This window comes from Lepisma saccharinum, chromosome 14, assembly GCF_977018435.1.
Source record: "Lepisma saccharinum chromosome 14, izLepSacc3.1, whole genome shotgun sequence".
In the NCBI taxonomy this organism is placed as follows: Eukaryota; Metazoa; Arthropoda; class Insecta; order Zygentoma; family Lepismatidae; genus Lepisma; species Lepisma saccharinum.
Window position 1 is genome coordinate 27,808,280 of NC_139242.1, and position 16,154 is coordinate 27,824,433.

The 16,154-nt window shown below is 39.3% G+C and overlaps 1 protein-coding gene across 3 annotated transcripts in view; it reads left to right on the plus strand.

The window, feature by feature from the left end:
- LOC145998758 (putative sodium-coupled neutral amino acid transporter 11) overlaps positions 1 to 16,154 on the plus strand; it is a 64,243-nt gene that overhangs the window by 12,256 nt on the left and 35,833 nt on the right. For all 3 annotated transcript variants that reach the window (XM_083135315.1, XM_083135314.1, XM_083135316.1), the window contains exons 3-4: positions 389 to 473; positions 12,461 to 12,670. In XM_083135315.1, coding sequence (XP_082991441.1) covers positions 389 to 473; positions 12,461 to 12,670 — 295 coding nt within the window. The remainder of the gene's footprint in view (positions 1 to 388; positions 474 to 12,460; positions 12,671 to 16,154) is intronic.

Genomic DNA, 16,154 nt, shown 5'->3' on the forward strand with positions numbered 1-16,154 from the left:
TTCACACACATTATAGCAATTTGCCTAATTCTATGTATTTGTCTCATATTACATATATATTTCATATGTATGTTATAGACATTTGAAAAGCATTTACTCAACGCTCTTGATGGCATGGCCAAGTACATAAAGTGATTGACTTTTGATTCTGACACCAAAGTTCTCAGATTCAAGTCCCAACCTGGGTATTGGTTTTCGTAAGTGTTACTTCATCAATTTCATTCTAATCATCACCCATCCTCATCATTGCAATTAGCCAAAAATGGCAGAAAAGTTAATTGAAGTAATAGAAATGCAAACATTTGACTGTATTATTGTTTATTATATTATCACTATGGTGCTTGTCACGTGTCAGATATTTTTACCTTTTTTGCTTTTGTAATTTTAGATGGACATGGAGAGCAGGCAGACAAGCAGCTTACCACTTGCCAGCTTTAATTTTATTAACTCAATCATTGGTAGTGGAGTGATAGGTGAGTTTTCATAGATTATGAAGTGGAAGACTTCTACAGGCCATTGACTCACCGAACCCCTTGAAAATTATGTTGAATTTTTTTTGGACATATTTCGATGTTTTACATAATATAAGATTGGTTCCAGCATGCGGAAAACACAAATAACAGAGATATTTGATCCCAAAATATGACCCCCGAAAGTAAAAACCTACCATTTCGGAGTACTTTCGTTGCTTTTTATTAGTAAAAACTCTTCGTATGCACACCCAAATAGTGAAAGAACACTTCAAAAATAACTGTCAGTCCCAAACTTAACAATCCTAACCTAATAATATAAAATTGTAGCTGCTGTTGTGGAATGTCGTATTGGTTGTTCTGCTTCACAGTAAGATAGCATGCTAAGGTAACTGATGTACTTTACTTCACAATAACACATTTCCACGAGCTAAAAACAACTGAAAACTTTCATAAACAACAAAATCTTTATAAATCATGCAAAATATTTCACTTTCTCAAGGGGGTACAGAGGGTCAAGGGTACTGACTTGTGACTTTAATGAAAAGCTTTAATGACTTACATGATATTTGACCTGGGAGAGATCAAGGCATTTATTTAAAGATAAGTGGGAATCCGCACGACATGCAACATTTGAAACTCTACATGCAGTGTCCGACACACATGAATAAGGCATGTATCTTGTATGATATTATCGTACTCTGTATGACGGTTTGTAGTCATAATTTCCTTGGTGATGAAACGTGAGCCAGCTGCAGTAAAATTCTGATGGTTGGAAAACTAACCTAACCTGTAAAGATTGCTTGTCCGTGCTGTGATTGCATACGTAACTCGGAGAAATTCCCGAGAGAGGGCAGCTGCTTACGGGGATAAATTGAGCTGGAAGCCAAAGTTACAAATTTAACCGCTAGAGATCGCTCTTTGTGTTAATTTAAAAAGGGAACAAATACTAGTTGAATTAGTATTAAACATTATTAAACTTTGTGTAGAAATTTCAGTTTATTCATTAGAAACTTAACTACCATCAAATATTTATTATTAAATTCGCGTGAATATTTTTTAATCTAATTGTCGCTCGATGAGGGACATTTTGACTAATCAGTTAGAAACAGTAGTGTTCGGAAACTCGGAGGCGGAAGTGATAAAAAAAAAGGGAAAAGGGGACATCAAATATCTAATATTCTAATAATAAGGTTTTAAAGATTGGATATAAGTATTTGTTAATTATGCCTTAACACACACGCACGCACTCCTGTCGTAGTTAGAAACCTGTGGATGTTAAAGTGATTTAAGTGTGAACGTGTGATAGTGTTTGGTCATCAGGTGTTCGGAAACTGCGTCAGGCGTGGAGGAAACAATGAACGCACTCAAAAAAAAAAATGGAGGTAAAAGTTGTTGGTCGACAAGAAAACGGCGCAACAGAATTGAGTGGTTTGGCACGGTAATGATCGAAAAAGGAGATCAAAAAAGTACTCGTGACCATCAAAATGGGAATCCAGAAGGATTGTGGTGATTTAAGCAGTGAGTAACGACTGCAAGGACTGTGAAAGGTGACAGAGGAGAGTCCGCCCACGAGGTAAGGCCTTTGTTTTTCCAAGTGCAACGACGATCGAAAAGAGGAATCGACGTCGGGTGAAATTACTTTCATGTTTGTCGCGACGAAAGAATATAAAATAAACGCCACGTACTATTACTAATTATAGTACTAACTGTCAATCGTGTCATTCACGATACTGGTATGCATTATTAAGTTCAAATCCAGACGTGCATGTGGCTCAACGGAAGCCGCCATATTGACCAGAGAAAGGATATCCTTTGTTGAGGAAATTCACTTCAAGTAGATTGAAATTAAACTACGTATAAAATGTTCCGCAGTGAGTAACTGAAGAATCGGAACAGAAATCAGCATCATTTTGTTCGTACGTTAAAGTGACGTCACGCATGCATTTCTTCGCGTTGTTCGAGCACGAGCAATTGGCACCAAAGCTGTTGGGTTAGGGTAATGTCTAGTGCACGGACAGTTCAGATATAAATAGCTATTAAGAGGAACAATTGACTTTGGATATATATTGAAACCCACTATCATGTGATGTGAGGTCATTTGGTAATTTTCAGTTTGTGCGTGTATTGTGTAGTTAAGCTAGGTGCACCAGCTGGTCGGTCAGAACATGAAAATATGTTTGACATTTAAATATAACTTCAGTCTATTTATGAAAAAGAGGTACCTCAGGTGTTCTTTCTTTTGATGTCATTAGTACGTTAAAATTAACGTCATAGTTGTTAAGTCGAGAATTAATTACTCGCAAATTGTTTATTCGGTATCAAAAGTCTGTCACTTAAAATAATTGCAACATTTGGTGTAAACTCGCATTCGTCACTAATTTGAATAAAGTATTGAACGTTCCTGTGAGTTGGATTTCACCCAGATACACATGAATGATGTCTAGTTTGTAAGTAGTGAATGTTTACTAACTATGAAACCTCTTTCAGGTGAGAGAGATGTCAGAATGTTTGTTTGGCATTAGGGACATGTATCCAGCGTGATATGGAACTTGTTATAATTCGTAAACCAAAGGTGTGTTGGTGAATTGACATATTCACGTCTTGCCACAAATTGATTTCTCAGATTTGTCAAGCATAACACAGGGAAAGGGTGCGAGTGCCAAGTAAGGGATTTTTAGTAACTACTTTGCGTTACTGCTTAATACAGGATGTTTTCCATCAGATTGGCTAATTTCTGAATTTCTTATTTTTCATTTTAAATCAGAGTCAATTTGAAACTTGGTTGTACTATTTCTTTCTAGCAAGGATTGACTTATTGAGACCAAGCAATTGTCGCCGGCGCGACCGTACGGTAATTCTATGATGTGAGAGGGAATTGATAGTGAGAAAGTTAAGTGGTTAGAATCTTGGATGTGGTAGATGTGGATGTGATAAGTAATCTCACAGAATAGGTAGGCTTAGGCAACCCCGCTCAAGCGGACCGTATCATATCTGGCCTCTTGACTTGATGAAAAATCTGTGTGCAAGAAAAACATTTAAGGGATCTGTGTCAATCTTGTAATGTTCCTGTGAGGTCATCCCAATTATTTAGTTTCTGAAATGTATTGTTCCATCTTAATTGCTATTTCTGTCAACGTTATTTGTGTTAACCATTCGTTGTAAATGGTGTTATGATCTATTGATAATGACATCAGGCACTCTGTGTTAGCATATTATGCTGTGTTGTAATGTTAATCAAGCCCTGCGTGGTCGCAAAGAATTGGTAATATTAATATTATAATTGTGTATCAACGTTTAGCACACGTTTAAACATTATAATATGTATTTACCCTTTCTGCTTTGAGCACGTAGTTCTATCTACATCCGTACAGATAGCATTGCCTGTTCTCGAATAGTTCCACGTAGTTTGCGTGAACGGTGCTGGAGGTGCTACTCTAAACCGAGGCTATATAACTGGCCGTGGAGCAGATTCAGTTCAGTTGACTTTCAGGTCTGCTCACGATTAGATCTCTCTTAAAAACTGACCTGGAAGAAAAGTGCACTGCTTTGCTAGAGGCCCAAGCACCTTGAAGAAGTGTGGTCTCTGCTGAGGGCAGTGAGAAGTTTTCTCCACTATAAACCAGCAGTACCCTGCCTGGGGATTGAGGCATTGGGTTTCTAGGCAACCACTCATAAGGTTACCATTGTGTACCTCGTTATCGATAACGCTGGGCGTAAACATAACAGTAATAGTAAGAACAGACTTTGCCGTTTACTGCTTAAACCCCTCCGCAAGCTGCTGGGCTTTATTAGGCTGTATATGTATATGTCATGTAGTTTTGACTGTAAAATTATGGGTCAGATAAAGTACGATGGTTATCGTGTGAGGGTGACCCAAAACCAACAGTTCCCCATAAAAAGCCTGCAGTTACAGAAGTCGGTGCAAGTAAAGACTGCACTTTCCTGACGTGTGTTGGGGCTACGGTTACGACTCCAGAGGGCAGCTGCAGCAGTGTTCCTGTTCCCAGTTTACGGCAGTGTAGCTATTAAAAGAAGCCATTCTCCCCCATTGTATGGCAGTATATTGGCCTAGCAAGTGTAATATCGTACAGGGGCATGTTTACAGTTGCTATTGCATAAGTGTATCCAGCTACGGTCATTAAACTTTCTCTAACTTTAGACAGTGTACTTTTTCCCGAACCCTGAATGAAATAGTGTCTCATGAGGAGGAAAAGTTTGCAAGATGGGCAAAACTTTGCAGTGTGTTTGGATCGTTACCAATCTTGTTGGTTGCACTGCCGCAGACGCGTAAGGCATGTAGGTGCAGTAATAGTAGCCCGGAAACGTTGCAATCATTTTGATTTTATATCTTGAATACTATTAGTAGGTCCTGAATAATGTTTTAGATTATATCGTGATCAGTGCTGAGTGGAAATTTCCAGCTAGAGGAATGCTTGGTGGAGTTTCAGGATATGTGATGGGGATGCTTGTGCGAATTATCCTAACTGGGAGGATGCTTTTTAAAAATTTTGTTAACTAGGGGATAGCATACCCCCACATACCCTCTCGCTTCAAGCACTGATCAGAAAACACAAATTCATACTTATTGTAGGCCTATATAAGACATCTCATATCTTACATATGGTGCCATGATGTGATTATTTATACTTCTAGCTCATTGTACAGAGTGATCACAAAGTCCCATTAATCCCTATCGCATGTCCACATCGTCATAGATGGTCACATTGTATTAATGTGAGATCATGGCAGAGGACAACTTGGAGGTAGTGTGACTATTCGTTATGATTTAGTCCAGAGTGTCTGTGTGTACACCATCGTTTTCATAACAGAGTATGATTCTCCGCCATGTACGATGGAAAATTCTCCTCATCATTGCTGGCGTGATGGCAGTAAATGCACGTCGAACAGCATCCTTAAGTTCGTCAACTGTCTCGTAACGTGTGGCAGCAACCTTCTGTTTAATGAACCCCCATAATGCATTGTCGCAAGATGACAGATCAGGACTTCGGGGTGGCCACCCCAAAGGAGCAGGCAAATGGACAGAACCACGTCCAATCCATGTATCAGGAAATACCTCATTGAGATATTCCCTCACGGCAATAGCATAATGGGCTGGTGCTCCATCTTGCTGGAACCATACATGACCGAGCAGTCCCTGTTCTTGCAGATGTGGAATAAACCAATCATGTAACATGGTGAGATACGACATTTGATTCACAGCACCGTCAAAGAAATATGGACCCACAAGTGGGTTGCAGACATTGCAGCCCAGATCATGACACGTGGTGGGTTGTGTTCAAGTTCTTCCATAAAAATGTGGGTTTTCTTTACTCCAGAAATAAATGTTTCTCGCATTTGCACTGCGATATATCGCACACTCGTCCGAGAAAAACACTTTACCCCTTGAAGGAAGAGTTGTAAAGCCTAATAACATTTTTGCATGTCATTATCACTCAATTTGTGTACAATCGAAGGTTTAAATGCCTTTAACTTCAAATCCTTCTTCATATGTTTGTGTAATGTCGAGTATGGAACTCCCAATTCCTGTGACCCCTTACGAATGGACTTTTTTGGCAAACGTTCGACAGACGCTGCAGCCTCCACACACGTTTCCAGTCGCGTTGATGGTCATCCTGGGCGAGGCTTATCTTTTATGCAACCAGTTGCAAAGAGCTGTTTCTCCCATCGTAAAATTGTTGGTTTTGGTGGGGAAGGTTTCTGAAACCTTACAGTGAAATCATGCTGAATATCTCTCATTGATTTTCCTGTATGGGGTCGTTTGTGAGCCCACGTGCTCATGACGATCCGTTCCTCCATGGTGTAAGTGGACTCATCAGCCATGATTTAGATGTAGATCCTGCAACAATAAGAAACAACAATTCATTAACATCTATGTAATACATAGGGGGTAATGGGACTTTGTGATCACTCTGTACTCTTTCATTACAAATTATTTTGTCAAATAATCATCAAGTGATTTACACAAAGTTGCATTCTCATAGATGATATTTTTGATTTTTAAATGTTATTAGTGGTGTTTTGTCCATTGAAAATTGTAATGTTGATTGTTATATTTAAATTTGTTTATGACACTCCCAAATCCTTCTTTACTGTTATTACAAAGATTGGCGATATAATATAATATATTGTAATTATTTGCTGGAAAGCAAGTCATTTCTTCTCCACAGCAGTCATTGAGTTTGGCATCCTAATCCTGCAAAGATGTGCACCAGTCTTACTTGTAATTATCAGTCCTTTACACTAACTAATGCATAATTACTGTGACTGAAATGAAATTTGTAACGACCCTGCGTGGTCGCCACATTTAACAACCCTGCGAGGTCGCAAAATTATATTTGTTAAGAAGGTATGGATGAAGAATGCATGCTAAATGTTTAAATGTGTTAACGGATCCACCTCTATGGTTATTAGTTTCGCTTATTATTATTGGACCCTACGTGGTCGCTGTATTCTATAAATGTTAATGGGTCCACCTCTACGTGGATTAACTTGGCTGATTATTAGACCTTGCGTGGTCGTTGTTTTTTTTGGTAAATGTTATCAAATATTGTGACATGAGAATTAAAGGTTAAAAACCTGAAAAGTGGAATGTGAAATGAAAAAAAATAATTGAAAATTAGCTCAGCGAGAAGCACTCTTTGAAATCAGTAAGTACTAGGCAGAAAGGCCTGGAGTTCAAATTCTGAGTACAGTGTGAAGGTTTATGACATGAGATTGTTAGCCATTTTGATTGTCATTTATACTGTTCAATTTGTTGATGCAAGTGAGTGCTAAGGGTAAAGGTAAAGACACTTGAGTAAGTGTGCTAAAGGACATCTTTGTGATACGATTATAATAAACTGTTACATATATATGTATAAACCTGGTTTAGTCTTTCTTTGCACCTAGCAAGCCCTGCGATATTTCTGAGTCCTTGTACTACGACTGAATCAGTTAGCACATATGGGTAACTTTTGCCGACCCTCCAACTGCAGTGTTTAGCGTGTTGAACGCAGCCAGTACCAGTACTCCTGCGCCTTGGAGCTGAGCACTGCGTGGGTGGACGTTGCATAAAGTTTTGGCGTCTTAACGTGGGGCCCGAGAGATTGTAAAGACTGAAACCAGCAAGCCAGTGGGAGCCTTTTAGCTACAAGGACTAGAAAGGGCTCATAAGTGTCAGTGTTGGTGTTCTTCCAAAGAATTCACGAAGGTGAAGATATAGTGTCGGTAGTGGAAGAAACCATAGACGGTGTGCCAAAATGGAAAGGGATGCGTCAAGTATGAACTTAAGAAGCAGAGGGAGGAAAACCGTAGATGAAGAAACTGGGTTCGGATGCTGTGAGGATACCGGAGGAGAGAGGGAGTCTTTCCAGTGTTGCCAATGTCTACAGAAGTTTCATTGGAAATGTGAGGGGCAAGAAGAGACCTCAGTCTCCACTGCAGAGTCCAGATGCAAGACTTGCTTATCGGTACCCTTGATGGTTTTAGGACAAGAACCAAGTGCTCCTAGTACGACCCCATCAGACCATTGGTTATTAGAATGGCTGATGAGAGATAAAGAAGAGAGAAAGAAAGAAAAAGCGGAGGAGGAGAAGCAGAGAAAGAAAGATATGGCTCAATTAGAGAAAGCTAGAAAGAAAGAGAAAGCAGAAGAAGAAGCTAAAAGAAAACTAGAGACACAAGAATTTAGGTCGCTAATAGAGTCTCTAGAAGAGAAGAGAGAAATGGAAAAACGAGAAGCAGAAGAGAAGAGAGAAAGAGAATTAGAGACTCTCCATGCCTTAGTTCAAGGTCAAGAAGAGAGGAGACAGCAAGAAGCTGAAAGAAGCCGAACAGAGATGCGAACACTGTTCTCCCAACATAAGACAGACCAGTTAGAAAGTCTTAGGGAGGAATTAGATAAAATTAGAATCTCTTGTCAGCTGGAAGTAGTGAAAGTAGTGGAAGAACAATTAGAACCTTTAGCTGTCTGGCGTTGTGAAATGGAGCAAGAGCAGGAACAAATGAAGAAAAATTTAGAGGTCTGTCTGCAATTGGTAGCTCAGTCTACGACGGAAAATGGAAGTGAAGAACCAGAGAGAGTTAAGCAGATAGAAGCATCTATAGAAACCATAAGTTCAGCAGTAAAGACTCTGAGTGAGCAGACTGTAGTTATGGAGAAGGCTGTCCAAGAACAGAAAGTAGCTGCAGAAACGATGGCTAAAGCAACCGGCGAAAAGGTGAACTCTCTTCGCGGAGAGACACAGAAATTGGAGGTATCTCTTCGGCAAGAAATACAGGAGCAGACTGGGTCTATGGTCAGAAGAGTAGGCGAACTGCAAGATAAAATTGAACGGTTGCAGCTACAACCGGGAGTGCCTTCTGATGTTCTCCCAGATTCCATTGAACGAAATAGAAGTCTGAATCCTGAAGCAGCCTCTTATGAACCTCCTAGAGTGGTGCAGAATCCTTTCTATATGGGAACCATTCAATCGGATAAGCGTAAGCGGCCTAGAGAAGCAGATAGTTCCGACGGGACATCTCCTCGGCGAAGAACCGAATTTAAGATGCCTAGAATGTCTGACATCGCACACATCCCCAAGTTCAAGGGTGATATCGAAGCTCAGTCAGCTGAGAAATATCTTCGTGAGCTCAATGTAAGCTTCGAGCTCATGCAAGTGCCTGACAATTACAGACTCGAATTGCTACCTAGAGTATTCACAGGTAAAGCTGAACATTGGCTGGCAGGTAACATAGACAGTTTTGTTAGCTATGCTGATTTCTGCATAAAGTTTAAAGAAGAGTTTGCCTCCGAGAAGGCTAAGCAGAGACAATTAACAGCTGTAAGAAATAGAAGATATTCCCGTCCAGTACATGAAAATATGGAGAGCTTCGCTTGGAGCATTTACGCCGCCTATAGGAATCTAAGTGACAACTTCAGCGAGAGCGAGGTGCTGAATTTAATCATAGGTCAGTTACCTTATAGAACTCGAAATCTCTGCCTTGCGCACTCTCCCCGAACAGTTGACGAATTGACCAGTTTCCTCAAGGACTTTGAAATATATGATGATCCCGACTACTGGAGAAATAAAGAGGACTTCAAAGATAAAGAACTTCCCCATAAGAATTTCAAAGTGCGAAGCATTGAGACCAAGGGTGACACTAAACCTGAAAACTCTTGGAGCGCTCGGAATTTTAATAGATTTGGACGTAACAGAGGGCTGAACCATAACCAGAATGGTCGATGGGAATCTTATCGACCAAATCGAGGGCCAGATCGCAGGTTTCCCGATTGGAGGAGGAACAATCAGGGACGCAGTAGTCCTAATTCTCCTAGGCGATCCTCACCTAGAGAATCGGGACCAAGGGGAAGACAGTCACCCTCCAGAAAAGTTATGACCTCTGAGCAGGAGGGAGCCCTAGAAACAACCCGGGACTTCTTGCATAATCAAAGGTCTCAATCCTGCCAAACAAACTAAATCCTTGTCTAGGTGCTTCGTTCCCATTTAGGCAAGGGGCCTCGGAGGAGCGACCTGATACAACTATCCAAGAACTAAAGGTTAACTTTCAACTAACTGAAACAGAAGAAGTAAAATTACAGAGTGAACTGAAATCCGCAAGGGAATCGAGGATTAGATATAAATCACCAGCAGTGGCTGCAAAGTTAATAGATATACCAGTGACTTGTGTAATAGATACTGGGAGCGAATGCTCTATTTTAAGTTATGAAGTTTGGACTAAGTTAAAGGAACAAATTCCAGGTATTCAAGTGCAGAAGGTTCCAGAGATAAGATTGGTGGATTTTTCTGGGAGCCATAGGAAGCGTGTCTTTGGCAGCAGACGTGTGGAACTGGAGATTGAAGGTATGGTGTTCAGTACTGAAGTTTTTATATTGAGAGGGTTTGTTACAGATCTTCTTTTGGGCATGCCATTCTTGAAGCAGCACGAGGCCGAGATAAATTTCAGAAGAAACTCGGTAAAATTGTATTTTGGAAAAACTCCGGATCAAGATGTAGGGAATCCACTGGATGTTGAAATTGTGCGGTACATCCAAAAGGTCCAAGAAAGAGACGAAGAGTGGATGTATAAACCGACAGACCTCAAGGAGAAGGTCGAAACTATAGACATTCTTAATGATTCCCAGAAACAGGAGTTGCTGCAAGTGCTGAATCAATATATAGCAGTGTTCTCAGAGAAGCCCGGTACCATGGAAAGTGCAGAATGTGAGATCCTTTTAAAAAGTACCGAACCAGTTCATCGCCCTCCATATCCAGTGCCGCTCTCGAAAAGGGCCGCTCTAGAAAAAGAACTTAGCTTGTGGAAAAGCTGGAACATTATTCAACCATCGGTATCACCCTATCTCAATCCATTACTAGTGGTGGATAAGCCCGATGGTAGTGTAAGACCGTGCCTGGATTTTCGACTATTAAATGCTATTATGATTGTTCCTAAAAGCTCAGTGCCACCTATTGATGAGTCATTGCAGAGATTTAAACAAGCCCAGTATTTTTCGAGTTTAGATCTAGCTTCAGGCTATTTACAGATTCCTTTAAAACCAGAATGCCGAAAATACACTGCTTTTTCGTACAAAGGTCGCCAGTACGAATTCTTGAAGATGCCTTACGGCTTATCTAATGCTGTGTCTACCTTTGTGTCAGTTATGCATACAGTTTTTGGACCTGAAACTGAAAGTTATCTGACAGTGTACATAGACGATATTCTGATTTTTGATGTGGATTTCGATAGCCATATCCAACATAAAGAAGAGGTGCTCCATACCGACGAACAAGAACCCAGTCGACAGAGTCAACTTCGAAAACCTTCGCCTTTACAGATGTTCTCCGGAGCGAAGAAGAGAAGTAGTAGGGGAAGAAGAGGACCAAGTGACTGAAGTGTAGAAGAGACAGAGACTCTTACCAGTTTGATCTTTAATATTTCCAGTAAAATTTTTCCAGAAATTGTAAGTTTTAAATTTCTACCAAAATTTTTGCCCGAGGAAGGGGCGTATGTAACGACCCTGCGTGGTCGCCACATTTAACAACCCTGCGAGGTCGCAAAATTATATTTGTTAAGAAGGTATGGATGAAGAATGCATGCTAAATGTTTAAATGTGTTAACGGATCCACCTCTATGGTTATTAGTTTCGCTTATTATTATTGGACCCTACGTGGTCGCTGTATTCTATAAATGTTAATGGGTCCACCTCTACGTGGATTAACTTGGCTGATTATTAGACCTTGCGTGGTCGTTGTTTTTTTTGGTAAATGTTATCAAATATTGTGACATGAGAATTAAAGGTTAAAAACCTGAAAAGTGGAATGTGAAATGAAAAAAAATAATTGAAAATTAGCTCAGCGAGAAGCACTCTTTGAAATCAGTAAGTACTAGGCAGAAAGGCCTGGAGTTCAAATTCTGAGTACAGTGTGAAGGTTTATGACATGAGATTGTTAGCCATTTTGATTGTCATTTATACTGTTCAATTTGTTGATGCAAGTGAGTGCTAAGGGTAAAGGTAAAGACACTTGAGTAAGTGTGCTAAAGGACATCTTTGTGATACGATTATAATAAACTGTTACATATATATGTATAAACCTGGTTTAGTCTTTCTTTGCACCTAGCAAGCCCTGCGATATTTCTGAGTCCTTGTACTACGACTGAATCAGTTAGCACATGGGTAACTTTTGCCGACCCTCCAACTGCAGTGTTTAGCGTGTTGAACGCAGCCAGTACCAGTACTCCTGCGCCTTGGAGCTGAGCACTGCGTGGGTGGACGTTGCAAATTTCACTTGGGAAGTATATATTTTTAAATGGACATTTAAAGTCTGATCATGACCAGTAAGGGTGACAGGGGCTCCCTTACCCCTCTCCTGTTAGATTCCCATGCTTGGAATATTGTGAACAAAACGGAAATATGCAAGAAGTATATGTAATGTATGATAATTGATTAAGTGTACAATTTTCACAGTTAAGGTGTGACAGTTGAAATTACTAATTTGTATTCCTTATAGGAATGCCTTATGCATTGCATCAAGCTGGTTTTGGCCTGGGTCTGCTCCTTCTGCTGCTTGTTGCACTTGTCACCGATTATTCCCTGGTGTTAATGGTCCGTGGTGGACATTTGTGTGGTTCATTTTCTTATCAGGGCCTAATGGAAGCTTCGTTTGGACGATTTGGTTTCGTTTTACTCTCTGTTCTGCAATTCATTTACCCTTTTATTGGTGAGTATTAATTTTTGTTCTTACAGTACTAATTTGTCATATTGAGTAAATGTATTGGACAGTTTTCTCTAATAGTGTATTGGAGCGTTGTGTTAAAGTAGTAACTCAGACAGGACTTGGACCTGGGTTTTTGGCATTCTGTCTGGCTCTGCCACTGGAATAAAAATATAAACTTGCAGAGAGATTTAAACATGGAAATTGTTATTAGAGTGGAGATATTGCTAGAGCAGTGACATGGGATGCCAAAGACTCAAGGCCATAAACTCATCACATTTTTAGCATTTTCTCCTGTTACAGTGACTTCCCTCAAAATTCCACGAGCATGTCAATGCTGTTGTTAACATCTGGCAGCATACTTTGCACTCTGAAATCGACATTGTATTGTACTGTCAGATTACTTGTTATTAAAAGTTGGTAATGTGGAATGGTGTTGTAGTGTATGTGTAAAAAGATAATTGCGAGTATTAATTTTGTGTAACTGTGTCCTAATTTTTTGTCAGATTTATTCAGTATACTGACCATTTAGTTCATGTGTATATTAATATGTTTTACTGCTGGGTTAATTTGAATAACTTATTGTAGGGAGGTAGAAAAATGCCACTAATTTTCTTCTGGTTTGTGTTTTAGACTTCCTTTGGGAGAATTCACACTGAAGCGACGAGTGACTTCCGACACATGCCACTTTCGAACGAGCCAATCAGCAGTATAATGTTTCACACTGTAGCGGCATGACAGGCCTCGCAAGTCTGTGTTCGATTGGTAAAATCCTCAAGCAACATGTGTCGTGTGTCGCTTCTTGCTTTGATGTGAAATCTCCCTTATATTCAATCCTGCCAGAGTATACGTTTTATTTCCTTTGTAGAAGTATGTTCTTTTCTTCTTTACACTGTTTGCTTTCAATCAATAACTGAAGCAAATTTAAAACTGTTCTTGTGTAAAATGACAACTAACATAGGTGTCTTTGTTATTAATTATCATTCTGAGAAATTAGCAAATTTTGTAACTGTATGTATGTTGTATGTTATCTCCTTAATATGCATATTGAAGGACCTCAGCCAATACAGTTGTATCAGTGTATCCAAAAGTATTTTGAATTTTAATTCCTGATGTTATTTCGCCAAATAAGTTACAAAAGTGGACCTCTTTAAAAATTACATGCTCGTAAATACTAGTGGTGCTGGAATGTTTGTGGCCTGACACAGAAAGAATGCAGTGGGAATAATGAAATTTCACAGTTACTCAACGTACTCTTCTCGAAGCTCAATGCACTTTTGGGCATGTAGTAGTGTGTTTGGTACTATTATAAACCCGAGAAATGATGAGCCCACCTCAGGCAGATTTGGCTACACTTAAAATTAGCTCAAGATGTGCATATGAGCTTATTGCTCAAATGTGGTACTCTGTCTTACCCAAGATTTTTGGAAAAATGCCCTCGGGAATTTCCCGTGAAATGATGAGCCCCCTCAGATTGATTTGCCTACACTTACAAAAGCTACATCTGTCAGATTGTTGTCCATAAGCCTGTCAAAAATATGCCCCTCTTGATATTTTTTTTGGCTACACCTAAAACTAAGCCAAAAAGCCACCCACACCCCCCCACACCTACACCCCCCCCCACACACACATGTTTACTTCTGGTTTATTTCTCTTGCATCATGTTGTGCAACAAATTATTATCCAATATTATGCAACAAATTATAAGGCAAGAGCTCTTGCATCATGTTGTGCAACAAATTATTATCCAATATTATGCAACAAATTATAAGGCAAGAGCTCTTGCATCATGTTGTGTAACAAATTATTACCCAATATTATGCAACAAATTATGATGCAAGAGCTTTTGCATTACATATCAGTTAGTATTGTGAGAGTGGCTGAGGAGTACAGATGTGTTGTTGCATTGCTCCTCATACAGGTCTGATATTTGACACATCTTGCTTGTTTGTTGTAATCCACTCATATTTGGAGTCAGGCTTATATCTGCCCCAGTTTGTTATACATGACACATGGTATTAGGTTATTGTTTTTCTAGGACATGCCTGTGTAGACATGCATTTGTGGTGGCTTAGTGCTTCTGTACTTATTCTACCTTTGTGCATGTAGGCTATCAGCTTTACAACCTGTCATAGGTTTATTAAGTATAGAGTTTTGATTTGAACCCCAAGAAATTTTATATAAATACCAAAGCCAAAAATATTAACACACTTACACACACACACACACACTAAATATACAAAGCACACTGCTGAACCCAACTGATATTTTTTATTAAGCATAAAGTTTTGATTTGAATCCCAAGAAATTTTATATAATAAACCAAAAACAAAAATGCCAAATCAAAAATATTGTAATCAATGCAATAAGAATATATCCAGCCCCAATTGGGCTAGGCACCAAAAGAATTGTGATCCAGACAAATGCAGAACACCCACAAAAATATGCCCAAAATGCCATAGAAAATATAGCATGGAATACTTCACATATAAACATATAGATACTTGTTCTGCACAGTCATCAACATTGCCCCCACAACCATCTACATCTGGTCTGAAAAGGAAGCTTGAAACACCTGTTAATGCTAGACCGGCAAAGCAGCCACGCTATGAACCCATCCATAGCAGTTTTAATGGCCAACTTAGGGATTACCGGTTTGTATCAGAGCAAAAGTGTGACATTAAGAATTTTTTGAACAGTGTAAATTCTGATGTGCAGGCAATTCTAAATGCACAAAATGGCTCTTATAAGCTGTCCCTCAAATTGTTTACACAATATAAGAAGCCAAATGGCACAAAATTTACACAGCCCCACATAACAGAAACTGTAGCTGTATATTCAAATGCAAATTTAGACAAAATAATAAGCAGTTTGATAGATCAATTGAATATTAAACACTCTGAATTTGCAGCAAAAGAATCAGGATGGAGCCTATGTGGATCTCCACACAAGTTATATATTAATATTTCTGAATTCAGCCCTTTACAAGGATCTACATATCTGATATTACCTGCCAATATTAAACACAAAAGAGCCGTGGTTAACATAGAAAATAATGATGAGAAATGTTTTCTGTGGTGTATTTTAGCTGTTTTGTATCCAGTTTTAAGGCATCCTGAGAGAATAAGTTATTATAAACAACATGAAAATGATTTTGATGATGCTATGGAGGGCTTAGAATATCCAATGTCTGTTCAGAATATTGATAAATTTGAAAAAAAATCCAGGGATATCAATGGTAAACAATTATCTATTAATGTATTTATTTGTTCTACTGGCCGTGGCAATTGCTTGATAGCACCTCTCAGAATCAGTACACTTGATGATGATTCTGCTGTTCCGATTGATCTGCTCTTAATTGAAGGGGATGACACACACCATTACACTCTGATACACAGTCTTGAAGCTTTAGCCAGAAAACAACAAGGCAAATCCAATACAATATTCAAGTTGTGCAGAAGATGTTTGACTGTATTTGATGGTAGAAAAA